The sequence below is a fragment of the Pyxicephalus adspersus genome, chromosome 1 (genome assembly GCF_032062135.1).
Source record: "Pyxicephalus adspersus chromosome 1, UCB_Pads_2.0, whole genome shotgun sequence".
Classification (NCBI taxonomy): Eukaryota; Metazoa; Chordata; class Amphibia; order Anura; family Pyxicephalidae; genus Pyxicephalus; species Pyxicephalus adspersus.
The window spans coordinates 20,689,220-20,703,222 of record NC_092858.1 but is presented as its reverse complement, the minus strand read 5'-3'; the positions used below and the strand labels follow the sequence as shown (position 1 = coordinate 20,703,222).

General features: G+C 37.0%; 1 protein-coding gene across 1 annotated transcript in view; it reads right to left on the bottom strand.

Moving 5' to 3' along the window:
* The window catches only part of FNDC3A (fibronectin type III domain containing 3A), a 110,308-nt gene that overhangs the window by 3,527 nt on the left and 92,778 nt on the right, over positions 1 to 14,003 (bottom strand). The window contains exons 9-20 of the mRNA XM_072398651.1: positions 11,986 to 12,110; positions 11,690 to 11,864; positions 10,731 to 10,817; positions 8,859 to 8,997; positions 8,112 to 8,180; positions 7,253 to 7,371; positions 5,845 to 5,950; positions 5,126 to 5,298; positions 4,443 to 4,556; positions 3,438 to 3,587; positions 2,138 to 2,421; positions 195 to 407 (exon numbers count right to left, since the gene is read on the bottom strand). Coding sequence (XP_072254752.1) covers positions 195 to 407; positions 2,138 to 2,421; positions 3,438 to 3,587; positions 4,443 to 4,556; positions 5,126 to 5,298; positions 5,845 to 5,950; positions 7,253 to 7,371; positions 8,112 to 8,180; positions 8,859 to 8,997; positions 10,731 to 10,817; positions 11,690 to 11,864; positions 11,986 to 12,110 — 1,754 coding nt within the window. The remainder of the gene's footprint in view (positions 1 to 194; positions 408 to 2,137; positions 2,422 to 3,437; positions 3,588 to 4,442; positions 4,557 to 5,125; positions 5,299 to 5,844; positions 5,951 to 7,252; positions 7,372 to 8,111; positions 8,181 to 8,858; positions 8,998 to 10,730; positions 10,818 to 11,689; positions 11,865 to 11,985; positions 12,111 to 14,003) is intronic.

The window sequence follows — 14,003 nt, the reverse complement described above, 5'->3', positions numbered from 1 at the left end:
ACGCAGGATCGGGTATCGGGTGAGTATATTATTTCAATTATTTTATAACACATTTGTCATATAGGACGCACTAACTTTTCCCCCCCAGTTTTGGGGAAGAAAAAGTGCGTCTTATACGGCAAAAAATATGGTAGATCTCCAAAGAGTTTAGTTTACATAACATGTTTATTACAAATTTGCCATTTCAGATGTACCTCTCAGCCTTGTCTTCCATCAGAAGGTGGTACTGAATGGAGTCTGTTGGTAGGGATTTGGATGTCCCATCTCCCCATTTGAGTTTAAGGTTCTGGTGACTGTAAACAGCACATTCTAGACGCGGTGGCTCTGGCGGAAGGGGTTTGGTTTTCAATTTGACGGAGTGACTGAAAGGACCAGCTCCCAGACTGTTTAGGGCCTGAACCCGAATTCTGGAAAGAAAAAGAAAGCAAAGCATGACTGCAAAAAAATATTGGACATTATAGAGACAGCTGTGTTTCATCTTTTACTAGTCAGAGATGGCACCAATACTGAGGTGTGTTTAGCAATAATTAGGAAATGCAGGGGACTTGGTGGATTCATTAACTTGCAGACACAATAAGAAAAGTTAATAAACAATTCCCACATCACAGATAGAGTAGTTCATGGAATCTATAAAATGAGAAAATGTATCATAAAACTTTGCTTTTCTTCTTTGCAATTATTTATAAAATCAAAAATGTACACATATCTTGTTTATCTAAAACTTTATACAGCAACTATATAGTGTTTACATAGTACCAAAAGCCTGAACCCATTACATATTAATTATAGCCATTTCAGACAGGTGGTAACGCGTTTCACAGACTAAGCCGCTTTATCAGGCCATCCAACTGGACTAATCAAGTAATATGACAGACTTGAATCACCTATGATTGGCAGCATAGGTCTTTTCAGGCAATTCATGTAAACCCCCACACATCAGTCAATAAAAAGATCAGCTCCATACCAAGGGGGAGCAGTGTAGATTTATAAGTAATCACACCATCAGTTTCATCCTGTACCACCATAAGCCACCACCTAATTTGCCTATGTGTATTCATAACTGCCACTTCTGCCCCAGGAAATCACGCTGCTACTGCCACAAACAGTGTTCTGATCTTCACCAAACACTACTGATCTGCATATCATGTTGTTAGTCCAGGTGGGTGGTCTGGTGAAGCGGCTTAGTCCGTGAAATGCGTTACCACCTGTCTGACATTGCTATAATAAATATGTAAAGAGTTCATGCATTTATTACTATGTAAACACCATATAGATGCTGTATAAAGTTTTATATAAATAAGATATGTGTATATGTTATGATTTTATAATCACTGCAAAGAATAAAATGGGAGTTTATGATACATTTTGTCGTTACTTAGATTCCATGAACTACTCCATCTGTGATTTAGGAATTGTTTATTAATTTTTGATAATTTTTTGATAATTTTGATAATTTTTTGTAGTAGTGGAATCAATGATAGTGAGTTATACAAACCACCAATAATCACCAGCCTTTTTATTGATCCCCCACATTAAAGAACACAGTAAGAAAAGTGTCTAGACAGTTGAAACATTATCTACAGCAACATTTTTTTAACAGTTTTAAACCTTAATAGCATAACATACAAGCACTGCAATGATCTTGAGGAAGGTATAAAACTCTTTTTTCACATTGGGGAGTGATATTTCTGTGCTGAAAAGGGGGTATATTTATTTTAAGTACAGTGAGGGACTGAGTGTTGCTTTATTGGGTTGTGTGTATTTTTGATGATGGGTGGGAGCAGGGGTTTTTTTCCAAACCTTGCTAGGATTATAATATACACACAGAACTGTGGGTGCTACAATCCAATCACCACAGCTTGCTGTGAATGCATTAGGCAAAGCAAATCCGGCAGCCAGCTACACCCTCCGTATGCTAACATTTCAGCTTAAATACATTAGCTTTAAATACATTTAATAAGCTATAAAGCAATGTCTGCAGTAAGACAGTACAACAACCTTCATCTTCTCATTCTTACCTCCACTGAGAAGGAGGTCATAACTCATAAAGCAGTAGTAGTTAAATAGTAATAAAATGGAGGGAGCACTGTAAAAACACACAATAAAATGGATTGGACAGCTTTATGTTTTGGTTTACCTGTATGTAGTATCTGGCTGTAAGTGTTCTAGAATGTAGCTAGTTGTCTTCCCAACAGAGACGGGCTGCTTGTCTCCATAGTCTATACTGTAGCTGGTAATCTCAGAACCATGGTCACATGGTCTCTCCCACTGTATAGCAAGGCAGGTGGAAGGAGAGTAATGAGGATTGTCTATTTCGTCTTCCTTCATTCCCCAGAGATTTGTCACAGCAGCTGGTACAGAGGCAGGCGTCAGGCAGGCCACAACTTCACTAAAAAGGCCAGTACCAGCAATGTTTACAGCCTGAAAACAGAACAGTGTAAAAAATATAGTAAGGGGACATACATTCCATAGCAAACCTGCTTGCAGTTGCCATAAATCTCATGTACTTACTTAGGTAGCCAACAAAGTAAAAACACACAACAACAAAAAATCTCTAACAATAGGTGGTCTCTTTAATGTAAAGTTAATCCAAAAGGTTGCCAAAAAGCTAAAACATAACAACGAACTCATCTACAACACACAATATATTTTTTCCAACATTGCATTTGGGTATCAACATTGCTACTGCTTCTTCAAATGTCTGTAGCTACTTAATCAGCACCTGGCCACACTGCTTTCTGCATTGATCGCTATGCAGCTGACAGCCTCCAAAAGTGAGCTGTAGTGTTTGAGGGGGGGAGTGTGTGAGACACAAATGAAGGATGATGGCCTACTCAGGAAAGGAAGGAATTGTGGTTCACACAGTTCTCAGATTTGGGATTTACTTAGGCTGTCATTCAGAAGTTCCTAGTTGTACTTCAACAGCAAAGAATCAGATATATTTTTTTCATGTTTGTAATTTGTCGTATTCAGTATTCTCCTCTGAAATTTTTTTAAGCTGGGTGGGAAGAAGCTGTAGGCAGGTGGTTGTTCCTGTATTGTGACCCAACCCAAAAACAAAAAAGTGGGTATTGAAAAGCGTCAGGTGGTGCACCCGGCTAAAAGAGGCGAGAGAGAACACTGAAATTTTTTCATGACCTTCCTTCCCAGTGATTCTAATACATCTAACAAGAAGATGATTTATTAAGCTGTGTATTTTCTGAATTTTTACTCTATTGTACAGAGCCACAAATGATGAGGGTCATTTAAAAAAAAATGCATGTTACTGAATGTTTAAACACATCCAGGTACTTGTTACCTCCCACAAATATCTCTATGCATCCCCGACAATAAGTGATCTTGGTTCATGGCTCAGATAAAGTGGCCGAATTGTGTCACCTTTATGTAGCTACAACTTACACTTGTTTACAAAACGTTTCTAATAAATGCAAACTTGCCTGAACCCTGCAGTAGTAAACAATAGCTGGTGAAAGGCCTTTTACTTCATAGGAGAAGCCAGGTCCACAGTAGCAAATCTGCATACATCCTTCCATTCCTCCCCACTCCACCCGGTACTCTGTTATTTCAGCACCATTACTGTTTGGAGCCTGTTGGAAGGAAAGAACAATACATACATTATTTACATAGGAGAAAGTCTTGTTTTCGCTGAGCAAATGTTTTAAATGCGTAATATAACCCATCTGTAAATAATTTTTGAGAATTTCACATTTACGATGCAGGGTGCTAGCACAAATTTTCAAGCTCAAGCCAAGTGTTCTGTCAGCTAGCTTTGCATTCTTAGCTGCAGCCTAGCTCTGAAGTACCAATTTTGCCACAAATCTGTGTCGAGGAGATGTTTAATCAGTAATAAGTTGGTGACAAGAAGTAGCCGAGAAGCCTGTGTGTGACTTGAATTTCATCATGACTAATGACTTGTAGGCAAAGAAAATGCTGTTTAGCGTTGTAAATGGTATGAATGCTGATTACACCACTCGCTAATTACTGTCAGTCTTACAGCAACATACTAACAGGAGAAAACAGCACATTGATCATATCATTAGTGCCCTGCTTCTTCTTTATTCAGTTTGCATGCGGCTGGTCAAAATTGTATTGTTTATTTGGAGCAGAGGGAACTAGTGTCACCATTTTTGTAAAGTCTGCTGAAAAAAATCTGGGTCAGAATTTACAAATATTTTGGAATTATGAATTCATATGAATCAAAGGAGTGACTCATTCCTTATTGTGCAGTCTTGCCCAAGGGTTCAAACACACAACACAAGTCAATAGGCTTAACGTTACTGCTGTGCTGTCACAGAGATAGAAATCTAAACCATCACTTTCAAAACTAAAACAGATTTTAAGTAAATCTCTAAACAATACCCAGCCTTTATTAAATGTATAGTTTCTTTTTTTTTTAACTTTCAATTAGTTAAGCTTAAACAGGAAAAACATTCACATCCCACCTCCCAGTGTACAAAAGCACAGGTTGCAGACTTGCAGGTTATCTGAGGTGGTCGGCACTGCTCTGGTGGTCCTGGTGCCGTTGTTATTTCACACTTTTCAGAAAATGGTCCAAACTAAAAAAAAAACAAAAAAAAAAAAAAACATGAAATTATTTGTAGTGCCATTACCCATATATATAAAATGATATGCACTCTTGAGGTTGCTCAGTGTCTTGTGGAAGTCTGACCCTGACTATACGTTTTTTTTTTTTTTTTAACATGGGCGAAATTTTGAAAACAGTTTAAGATCACAGAGCCCCCTACCAATGTTTTATATGCCCAGTTTATGGTATATCAGAATGGTGGTCAATGGCATGAATGCCTCCTGGTGGAAAGAGTGCCATCTTTACTGATACCTAAACAGATCAGTAGTAAATTACTCATTGCTTAAGGAACCCCAAGAAACCTCTGGAGGAACCCTGGTGTAGGAGATGAATGAATGGCCTTCAGCCTCCTCAATTACCAGATTCTTTCTTGAAATATGTACTGTGAACAGTTTGTATTAAGCGTAGAGACAGAGACGAGCATAATTACTAGCTAGCTTTACAAATGTGAAAAAAAGAACAAAAAAGAATGATTGTTTGCACCCATCTGATGTACCGATTTAGAAGTAGAATAAATATTGTGGGAAACCAATGGCTTACCCCAGCTTTGTTAGCTGCACGTAGCCGGAAGCTGTATATTTTCCCCGGAAGAAGGCCACACACAGTGTGCTCTAGTTCACTTCCTTGGTACACCTCCCTTTGGTCACCCTCACACGTAGTTATTTCCAAACTGTAGCAAGTGACAGGAGACCCACCATCTACTGCTGGGGGTGCTGTGAGTAAATGATAAAAATATGTAAGCAGACAAAAAAAGTAATGCAAACAACAAAAAGGTACATTTTTGCCAAGTGTTTTACATAAAATAATGAGGATAAAAACAGGCAATTTTTGTCTTTTCTTTGCCTCCTAGACATTCTAATCCAAAGACATTGCCATTGTTCTGAGTGCAGACAAAGCTGAACAACTGACCTTTTGGACAGGATGGGGGGCAATAGAACAGCAGTGAATTTCTGACAAGGTCAAGGGGTATTTTTTTTGAACAGATTGAACTTTTTGAACATATATAACATGATTATTCCATGTGTATATTTACTAGAGCAAAGAGGTGCACACAGAACAATGGTTGAATACTATGGTTTAACATACACTTTAATGATAAGTAACAGAGACCTCTATTACTTTACTTTTTTTTTTTTTTTTGATAACAACAAACTGGAATTTCTTTGCAAAGAAAAAATCTCCAGACCAAGGAAGAGATTCATACCACTAATAATGCTGACATAATAGGGAAAAGTAATGAAACATTTAGCAAACATTACCCCATCGCAATTGCACTTCTCTAGCCCGAGGTCTGCCTTGAAGTCTGGGGGGTTGGCAAGGACCAGGGAACACAGCTGGGGTCTGCACTAATAAAGATTCCGAAGGCTGGACAAAGAAAGACAAAGGTTACACTACACAGATGGACAGACACAAATACTTGCTTCTAGCCAATAATGAACACAAACTACTTGGATGAATAAATTATCTGTGATATGCCACAAATGTTTATAATTACATACCATATAATACATTTCACACATATTTTAGATTCCATAATTAAAACCAATTATTAGTTTTGGGGTTAAAGTAACCTATATTGTATAATGAATGGATAACAATGCATGGATACAGATTCTAGTATAAAGTTTCAGGTTTTAAGAGGAATTCCAGCATATATCACATTGTCTTCAGTAAAAAACTGCCAAAGATTGCACATTGTAATATATGCATGGTGCAAGATGAATTATGCACCATTATCTACAGTCCAGCTGTAGTTGCCATTTATCCCTCATGTTATCAATTCTGCTACTTTTTTAAAGGATTCATGCTTGTTGGTGTTCCTAAATCAGCAGTTAGTAGATATACAGTTCATGTCTTTGCAAGCACAAAGCTCTAAAATCTCTTTAAGCAAACTGTACATCAATAAAATAAAATATATAATTGATAAAAAAGTATCAGTATTAACTTGAAATCATGTCCCATCACATACCTTGTTTTTCCAATATGAAGATTTTCTAGAGGGAATTTAATACATTTATATGATACTAACTGGCTGAAAAGAAAGTGCACATCAGTGCAGTGGTGAAAAGTGAAAAAGTATTTGCTAGTGAGTAGGAAAGCGAGGACTCTGTGGATGTGAGTGTGGTTAGTGCACATGGATACAGTGACCCCAAGTGAGCATTCCTGATGAATACTGCATACAGAAATGTATGACTGGTCTGCAGTCTGTCGAGCACAGTGTACTCTATGCAGAGGTTTTTGATGTATAGCAAGCCAGTATGTTAGTAGCGGCCAGTGGAGAAGGGTGCGACTGCAGAGGAGGACAGTAGAGTTGTGCAGCTGCAACCAACTTTTGTGTTGATGCAATGAAAATAAGTGGAGAAATGCATGGGTGCAGCAATTGGATACAGTAATTGAGTCGGGACAGGAGCACAATGCCTTAACACTTGCCCACCAACAATATTTGGACAGAACTCAGAGGACATCTTTAATGAGTCTGTGAAACATTATGATGACTGAAGGATGCTTTACCACCAGTTTACTCCAGAAAGGCCCACGAAGCTGAAACAAGTCTGGACCATCCATTAACTTACTATCTCTAGGTGAGTTCTAGAAAAAGGTGTTGTGACAAAGATAATAGCGATTTCTATTCCTAAAATAATTCCTAATAATTTCAGCAATCATTACCTGACTCTGTCCACCTTCACTGATGCAGTAAACGTGAAGGCGATATACACAGCCTGGGTTCAAGTGGTCATACAGATACTCCCTTGCTGTCCCGCTGTACACAGTGTCCCATATGTTTCCTGAAAGATTAGATTGGGGTCTGTTAATGATTATTTTATTTTTGTGTTCTGTTCCTAGAATCACTAAGAAGGTTGTCTGTGATTCATTCAAAGTCAGACATCAAAGCTTCCTGGAATCAATGTAATTAACTCATAAACACAGATTCATTGATCAGAGCTGACAAACTAATTGAAACTAAAACCTTACAAATTGTGCCTAATACACAAAGAAGACATAAGACCATGTGGCTTATTAATAAAGTTGATAACACACTGAATAGCACTGGATGGCTTGTTAGCATTTTACAAAAAGTGGTATTGCAATGGTATCACAGATCACCACACTAAAAGAGACAATACAAGAAAAAAAGCTATAAAAATGTGTCTGGAATAAATGCCTCTGACCATCCAACTGATAAGAAGATATACACAGACACACACATCTTTTTTAATGCTCAACAAAAGGGGAAAGTTAACTTACAACCTAAAGCAAAAACTCAATTTACACATGCACTCATCAGTGACCCAAACCTTTAACCTCACCCTGCCTACTTAATTTGTTATATGGGGACCCAAAAGGGTACACTTTACATTTACACAGAATAAGCAACACAGAACCATAGTAAGTGCTACTAAATGTAGAAGAAACACCAGCAGAATGACCTGGACATGATGGTTGATGTAACCTAACAATTTTCAGCACACTTATTCAAGTCTATTGTGGGATATAGCTATAAAGAACGGTCATTAAAAAAAATTACCATTGCGATCTTCCGACACTTCCACAACATACTTGGTAACTGGTGCTCCTCCATCATCTTTTGGTGAATCTGAGCAACATAAAAATATTAAGTAAGGCAATACTAATGGTAACAATTGTTTTCCTTACATTCAAACGCATGTGTTTACTATACAAATCAACATGAAGTTTAAAATGGTAAAATATATATAAATATATCTTTTAAAATGCTATATAATAATACATATATTTTGTTTAATTTAAACATCCAATATGCTTATAAGATTAAAAAAAATCTTAATATGACTGGATGTTGGAAGAAAACACAAAAGCAGAACAAGCCCAGTGATTCAAATCTATGCACATAACTGTATTTGGAAATCTTTATTCAAGGTTTTCCATAAAAGCTTATTCAGACCTGTGTTTTTTTATTTTAATGTAAATTTCCAATGAGAATATACATTTTTATATAACAAACAGAAACAGTAAAGAAGTATACACTGACCAATTACATACAGTGATTTGACGAGATCTAACGAGATGTGAACAGAAAAGAAAAACAGTGAATAGGTGAATAATATGCATTGCTAGTACATCTTGGTTTTTACAGTATTTAGAAAAATCCTAGTGGCAAGCCGATGTACCTGTTATACATATGTACCAGATACTTCCCTCTGTGACATCCATTGATAATAGCCAACAAAATATGTCTGAGTATGTTTGTTTACACGTCAATGTTTCCAAACAAAACAGTGGCTGGAGAACTTACCCCAAACAACGCGGAAACTCTGTGCATGAACTTTTCCTTTGACTGAAGGTTTTGATGGTGGTCCAGGTCTGTCTGGACATGTTACAAACTCCACAACTTCACTAGGACCACTTTTTCCTTCTGCATTGTAGGCAATCACCTTTAATAACACAGGTACACAATTAATGCTCACACATACCTGAATAAATAAACCATGCCTCTCCTCCACTTACAGTATCTTTCTGCAGCTGCAGACATTTGCACAATTTATTTTAAACTCTAAATACTCCTTTATCACTTAAGTTCTGACATGTATTTCCCCTGTGGACCAAAACAAAATTTACATCAACTTTGTCATTACTTTTAATGAAAGAATACATTTTTTAGGACACAAAAAGGTGACTTTTCCACAAACATTTTTGTTTTTATCAAATAAAGTGATTTTCTTATAGTTTTATTAGTGTTAAACAAAACATTATATAGGATAACATATACATTTTTTTTTTATAATTGGTCCTTCATTAAATTGTGATTCTGGTTCTGGCAATGCAGTGATTTACCAATAATTTTATTCTACCTTAAATACTTACCTTAACTAACTTGAATAACTACCCTCAGTTGACCTTTTAATTGAACAATGAAAAAATAACAAAAGAACACAAAAAAGTTTGAATTTTAGGCTATGTGGACATGCCAGATGATTTCTGCTGTACAGATTTCAGATTCTTACCTGGGACCAGCATGACCAGTGATTTCCCTAGGTAGGTAGGCACTTTTCAATAACTACCTGGCTGTTTCTGGGTGGTTACTGAAGAGTTGGGTCACAATGCAGGACTGACACCCTGTCTACAATTTCTTCCCACCCAGCAAAAAAAAATTTTTGGGTTGAACACTGATGACTGTTCTTTTTGGATGAGAATCTGAGACCTGCACAGCCGTCCTCCAATGTCGTTTATGGATTCATCAGAACGGATCCATGAATCATGACCAGGAACAACCATTTTACAAGTCAAAGTTGGAACAGAACAGTCGCTGTGTACAGCACTCATTTGTTCTGTCACTGGAAACGATCATGAAAGATTGTTTCTAGCAATTAAAATTTTACATGTGTATGTGGCCTTACTGGTTACAAAAACAGAACAAAAAAAACATGATAATTAAAGGAAGGAGGACATCAAACATTTACTATAGGCTGGTTGGGGTTAAATAGGAAAAATAATAGGAAAAAAAATGTATTTGTTACTTCACCAACGACCAATGATTGAGCTTGGATTTGAAATTGGATGAATGAAATAGTTGATAGAAACGTAACAGTAATACTTTGTATCTTTTGAGGGTTACCTTTTGTATTTTTTATTTCATTTTAATTTAATAATAACAGTAACAAGAATAGAATAGCTGCTATAATTACACATCAACTACTGTCTCCCATACTGGGAGACAGGAATAACTGAAAAGTGCAAAAAGATTGTAATCAGGGAGAGACTGGGCTATCAAGGACATCCTGTGTACTTTAATGGGTTTTTTGGATCTCTGTAACCCATCCAGTATTCTCAACTTGTTAATTTACTCTGACACCATATTGAAAGCTACCAACAATTACAAAGCAAATGGGTAGGAACATTTTTTCAACTCCAACATAACTATATAGTAAAATGCAGTAAATAATGAAGCAAAACAGGTCGAGATGGCACAAGGAAAAAGGTCCACTGGTGAATGAGATAACTCCCCCCAATTATACATCTATGAATTTCTGCTGCATTCCTTCCAGATTTCTGAGAAGAGAAGGATGCTTTTAGAACAAGGTAAAGTATGCACCCTTTGCCAAGCAATTGCCATTCTGCAAAGGACCCTAGAAAGTTTAATTTTTGTAGGTATGAAAAATGTACTAACCCTGAACTTGTATTTTGAGCTGCGTCTCAGGTTCTTAACTGTAAATGTGAGATCATCTCCATTATATTTTGGCTTAAAGCCATAGCCCTGTGAAAACACAAACAAATCAACATGATAGGTATCAATCTAAAAAAAAAAAGGTTACAGTTAGGTCCATAAATATTTGGATAGAGACTTTTTTCTAATTTTGGTTCTGTACATTAGGACAATTAATTTTAAATGAAACAACTCAGATGCAGTTGAACTGCAGACTTTCAACTTTAATTCAGTGTGTTGAACAAAAAGATTGCATAAAAAGGTGAGGAACTAAAGCCTTTTTTTTATTTAAACAATCATTTCATTTCAGGGGCTCAAAAGTAGTTGGACAATTGACTCAAAGGCTATTTCATGGGCTGGTGTGGGCCATTCCTTTGTTATGTCATTATAAATTAAGCAGATAAAAGGCCTGGAGTTTATTTAAGGGTGGGTGTTTGTATGTGGAAGATTTTGCTGTGAACAGACAACATGCGGTTAATGGAGCTCTCCATGCAGGTGAAACAAAGCCATCCTTAAGCTGCAAAAACAGAAAAAACCCGTCCGAGAAAGTGCTACAATATTAGGAGAGGCAAAACCTACAGTTTGGTACATCATGAGAAAGAAACAAAGCACTAGTGAACTCAGTGGCATTATATTATTTTAATATGAGCTAATTGAGGGTTCTCTGTTAAATTGAGTCAAAATGCCAAAAGGGTTTGAAATGCATAACTGTACAATGCATTTGTATGTCGAATAATTAAAAGTAATTTGGAAGGTTGTGTCCATATCTACTTTTGTCATATAGTGTAGGGTTGATGGTCAGCTGTCCACAAATTTTTGACCATATCGTGTAACAAAGTGCCCCCTAAACAGAATCAGTAAGATGAGATAGGAAAAGGATTCAATTACCGAACAGGATGTATGAATTTGTTTACTGCACATACCGAAGTTTCGTCTTCCATTTCCAAAATATAAGAAATTCCTTCATCGGACGGTGTACCTGAGGGTTTAGTCCATTGTATTGATAACCAACTAATTCCAGCTTTAATAAGAGTAGGACTTGCTGGCACTGTGGGAGCACTGCCTGAGGTGAAGAACAATACTTCTTCACTAAAACCACTGAGAAAAACAAAATCAAGGGTCAGCGAAACCACGAAAGCAATGGTAGAGATATTACCACACAATATAAAGAAAATATTGAAAACAAAAAACTAATTTTCACATTTAAAAAGTACTATACCTCATGCCCATGTCATTTTTTGCTGCAAGCCTGAAAGTGTATCCCATTGCTGGTGACAGCTTTGTTACCCTAAACTGTTTCTGTAGTCCATAGTAACACTGAGAGAATGCTTGGCAACCCTTTCCCTAAGGAAAAAAAAAACAACTGGTCATTACAAAGTCAAAACAAGAAAAATTGTATTTTGGTAATATTTAGGGGTTCTCCAGTATGAATAAATGGAAAGTCCAATAAAAATTTTATAACTTTTTATGAACCACAGAACATAAAATATGGGATGCAACAGCAAAAAAAGAAGATATAAGCATTTTAACTAAATGGTCTATATTAGCTATGTATAAATAACATCACTTGCTATTAGGAAAACCATGCTTTGCTACCATTGAACTCAAAATAGGTGCTCATATTAGGGGTTTCTAAGACCTGCTTTGAGAAATTGAATTTTCAATTAGATTTAAAGGTGTGGGACATTTAAACTAGGGCAGACAGAAAAGGTAATGATTTATCTACTTGTTAAAGGATAAGTTTTAATCTGCTAACATTTTTCCTTCCGTGATTCCTTCATTGATTTCTCATCAACATGCTAACTACTTTTTTTTTGTTTAACCCTCTCTAATTTCATTTTATATCATATTTTAGACCCAGATTCTGGCTGGTGAGAGAAAGAATGAATGGCAAGGATGTTGTATATAGTTTCCTGAAAACATCACAGCACATTGCCTCATGCCAATTGCCCCACGCCCACATGTGCTGCTGAACCTCCATGACTGAAGGAAATTCAAAAAATACCAGGAATGAACCAGAAACAGTAAAGCCGCATACACACATGCAATATTAGTCGTTGGAAAAAATCTTTCACAATCCTTTCCAACGACTATTATTGTACGATGCATGAATGAGTGCTGTACATACAGTACCGTTCTGCTCAATGCAGAGGGGAGGGGGAGAGCAAAGGAGCGGCACCCTGCTGCACACTCTCATCCTTCCCTTGCATTAGGATCACCTGATATCGGCCCCGAGCCGACTATTGGGCAAGAACCGCTGGACATGTGTACATAGCTTAAGGCTTGGGAAGAGGTCACTTGATGTCGGAAGCTAGCTATCCATTAGTCAATAAATAAGAAGGGTTCTTTTTGACTTTTGATGCACACTGTAAGAAGTTCAATGTGTGACATCAAAGCAATGTCAGTACAAAAAAGAATCCTGTATAACTGAATGTGAGACCAGAGTTTAGCTTTATTATTATTATTATTATTACACAGTATTTATATACCACTGACATATTATGCAGCGCTGTACAGAGTCCATAGTCATGTCACTAGCTGTCCCCCAAAGGGGCTCACAATCTAATGTCCCTACCTCAGTCATGTGTTAATGTCTTTAGGTATGCTAATCTTTATTACAGTCTAAGGCCAATTTTGGAAGGAAGACAATGAACCTAACTGAATGTTTTTGGAATGTGGGAGGAAACTGGAGTACCTGGAGGAAACCCACACAAACACGGGGAGAACCAGCAAACTCCATGCAGATAGTGTCCTGACCAAGATTCGAACCTGGGACCTAGCACTGCAAAGGCCAGAGTGCTAACCTCTGAGTGCTGCCCTTTATGGTATATTTGATCTACACAATTGCAAGTTTTAATATTTAATCATGACCAAAGTAAAATAAATATATATTATAAATTAGTATATAGTCTCTTTAAATTGTACAGTATCTGGCAAAGGATACAGAGTATCCAGCACAGCAGAGGGGGTTATGTTAGGACAGTCACTTCAGGTGTCAGCAATGTGAGCAATAACAGGGTATTAATATAATGTCTGGAGGCGCTGAAAGACACAGGAGCTCAGGGAGTGGGCGGAATTAGTCACAGGCAGTGGGATGCTTTTAACATGTGCATGGAAGATGAATACGATGTAGAAAGTCAAATCCACTAATAATAGCATGTTAAATAATCGGAAAATACCATAGCTAGCATTACAGGATACATTTAAATGAAATCCCTTCTTATAACCCTATTTATG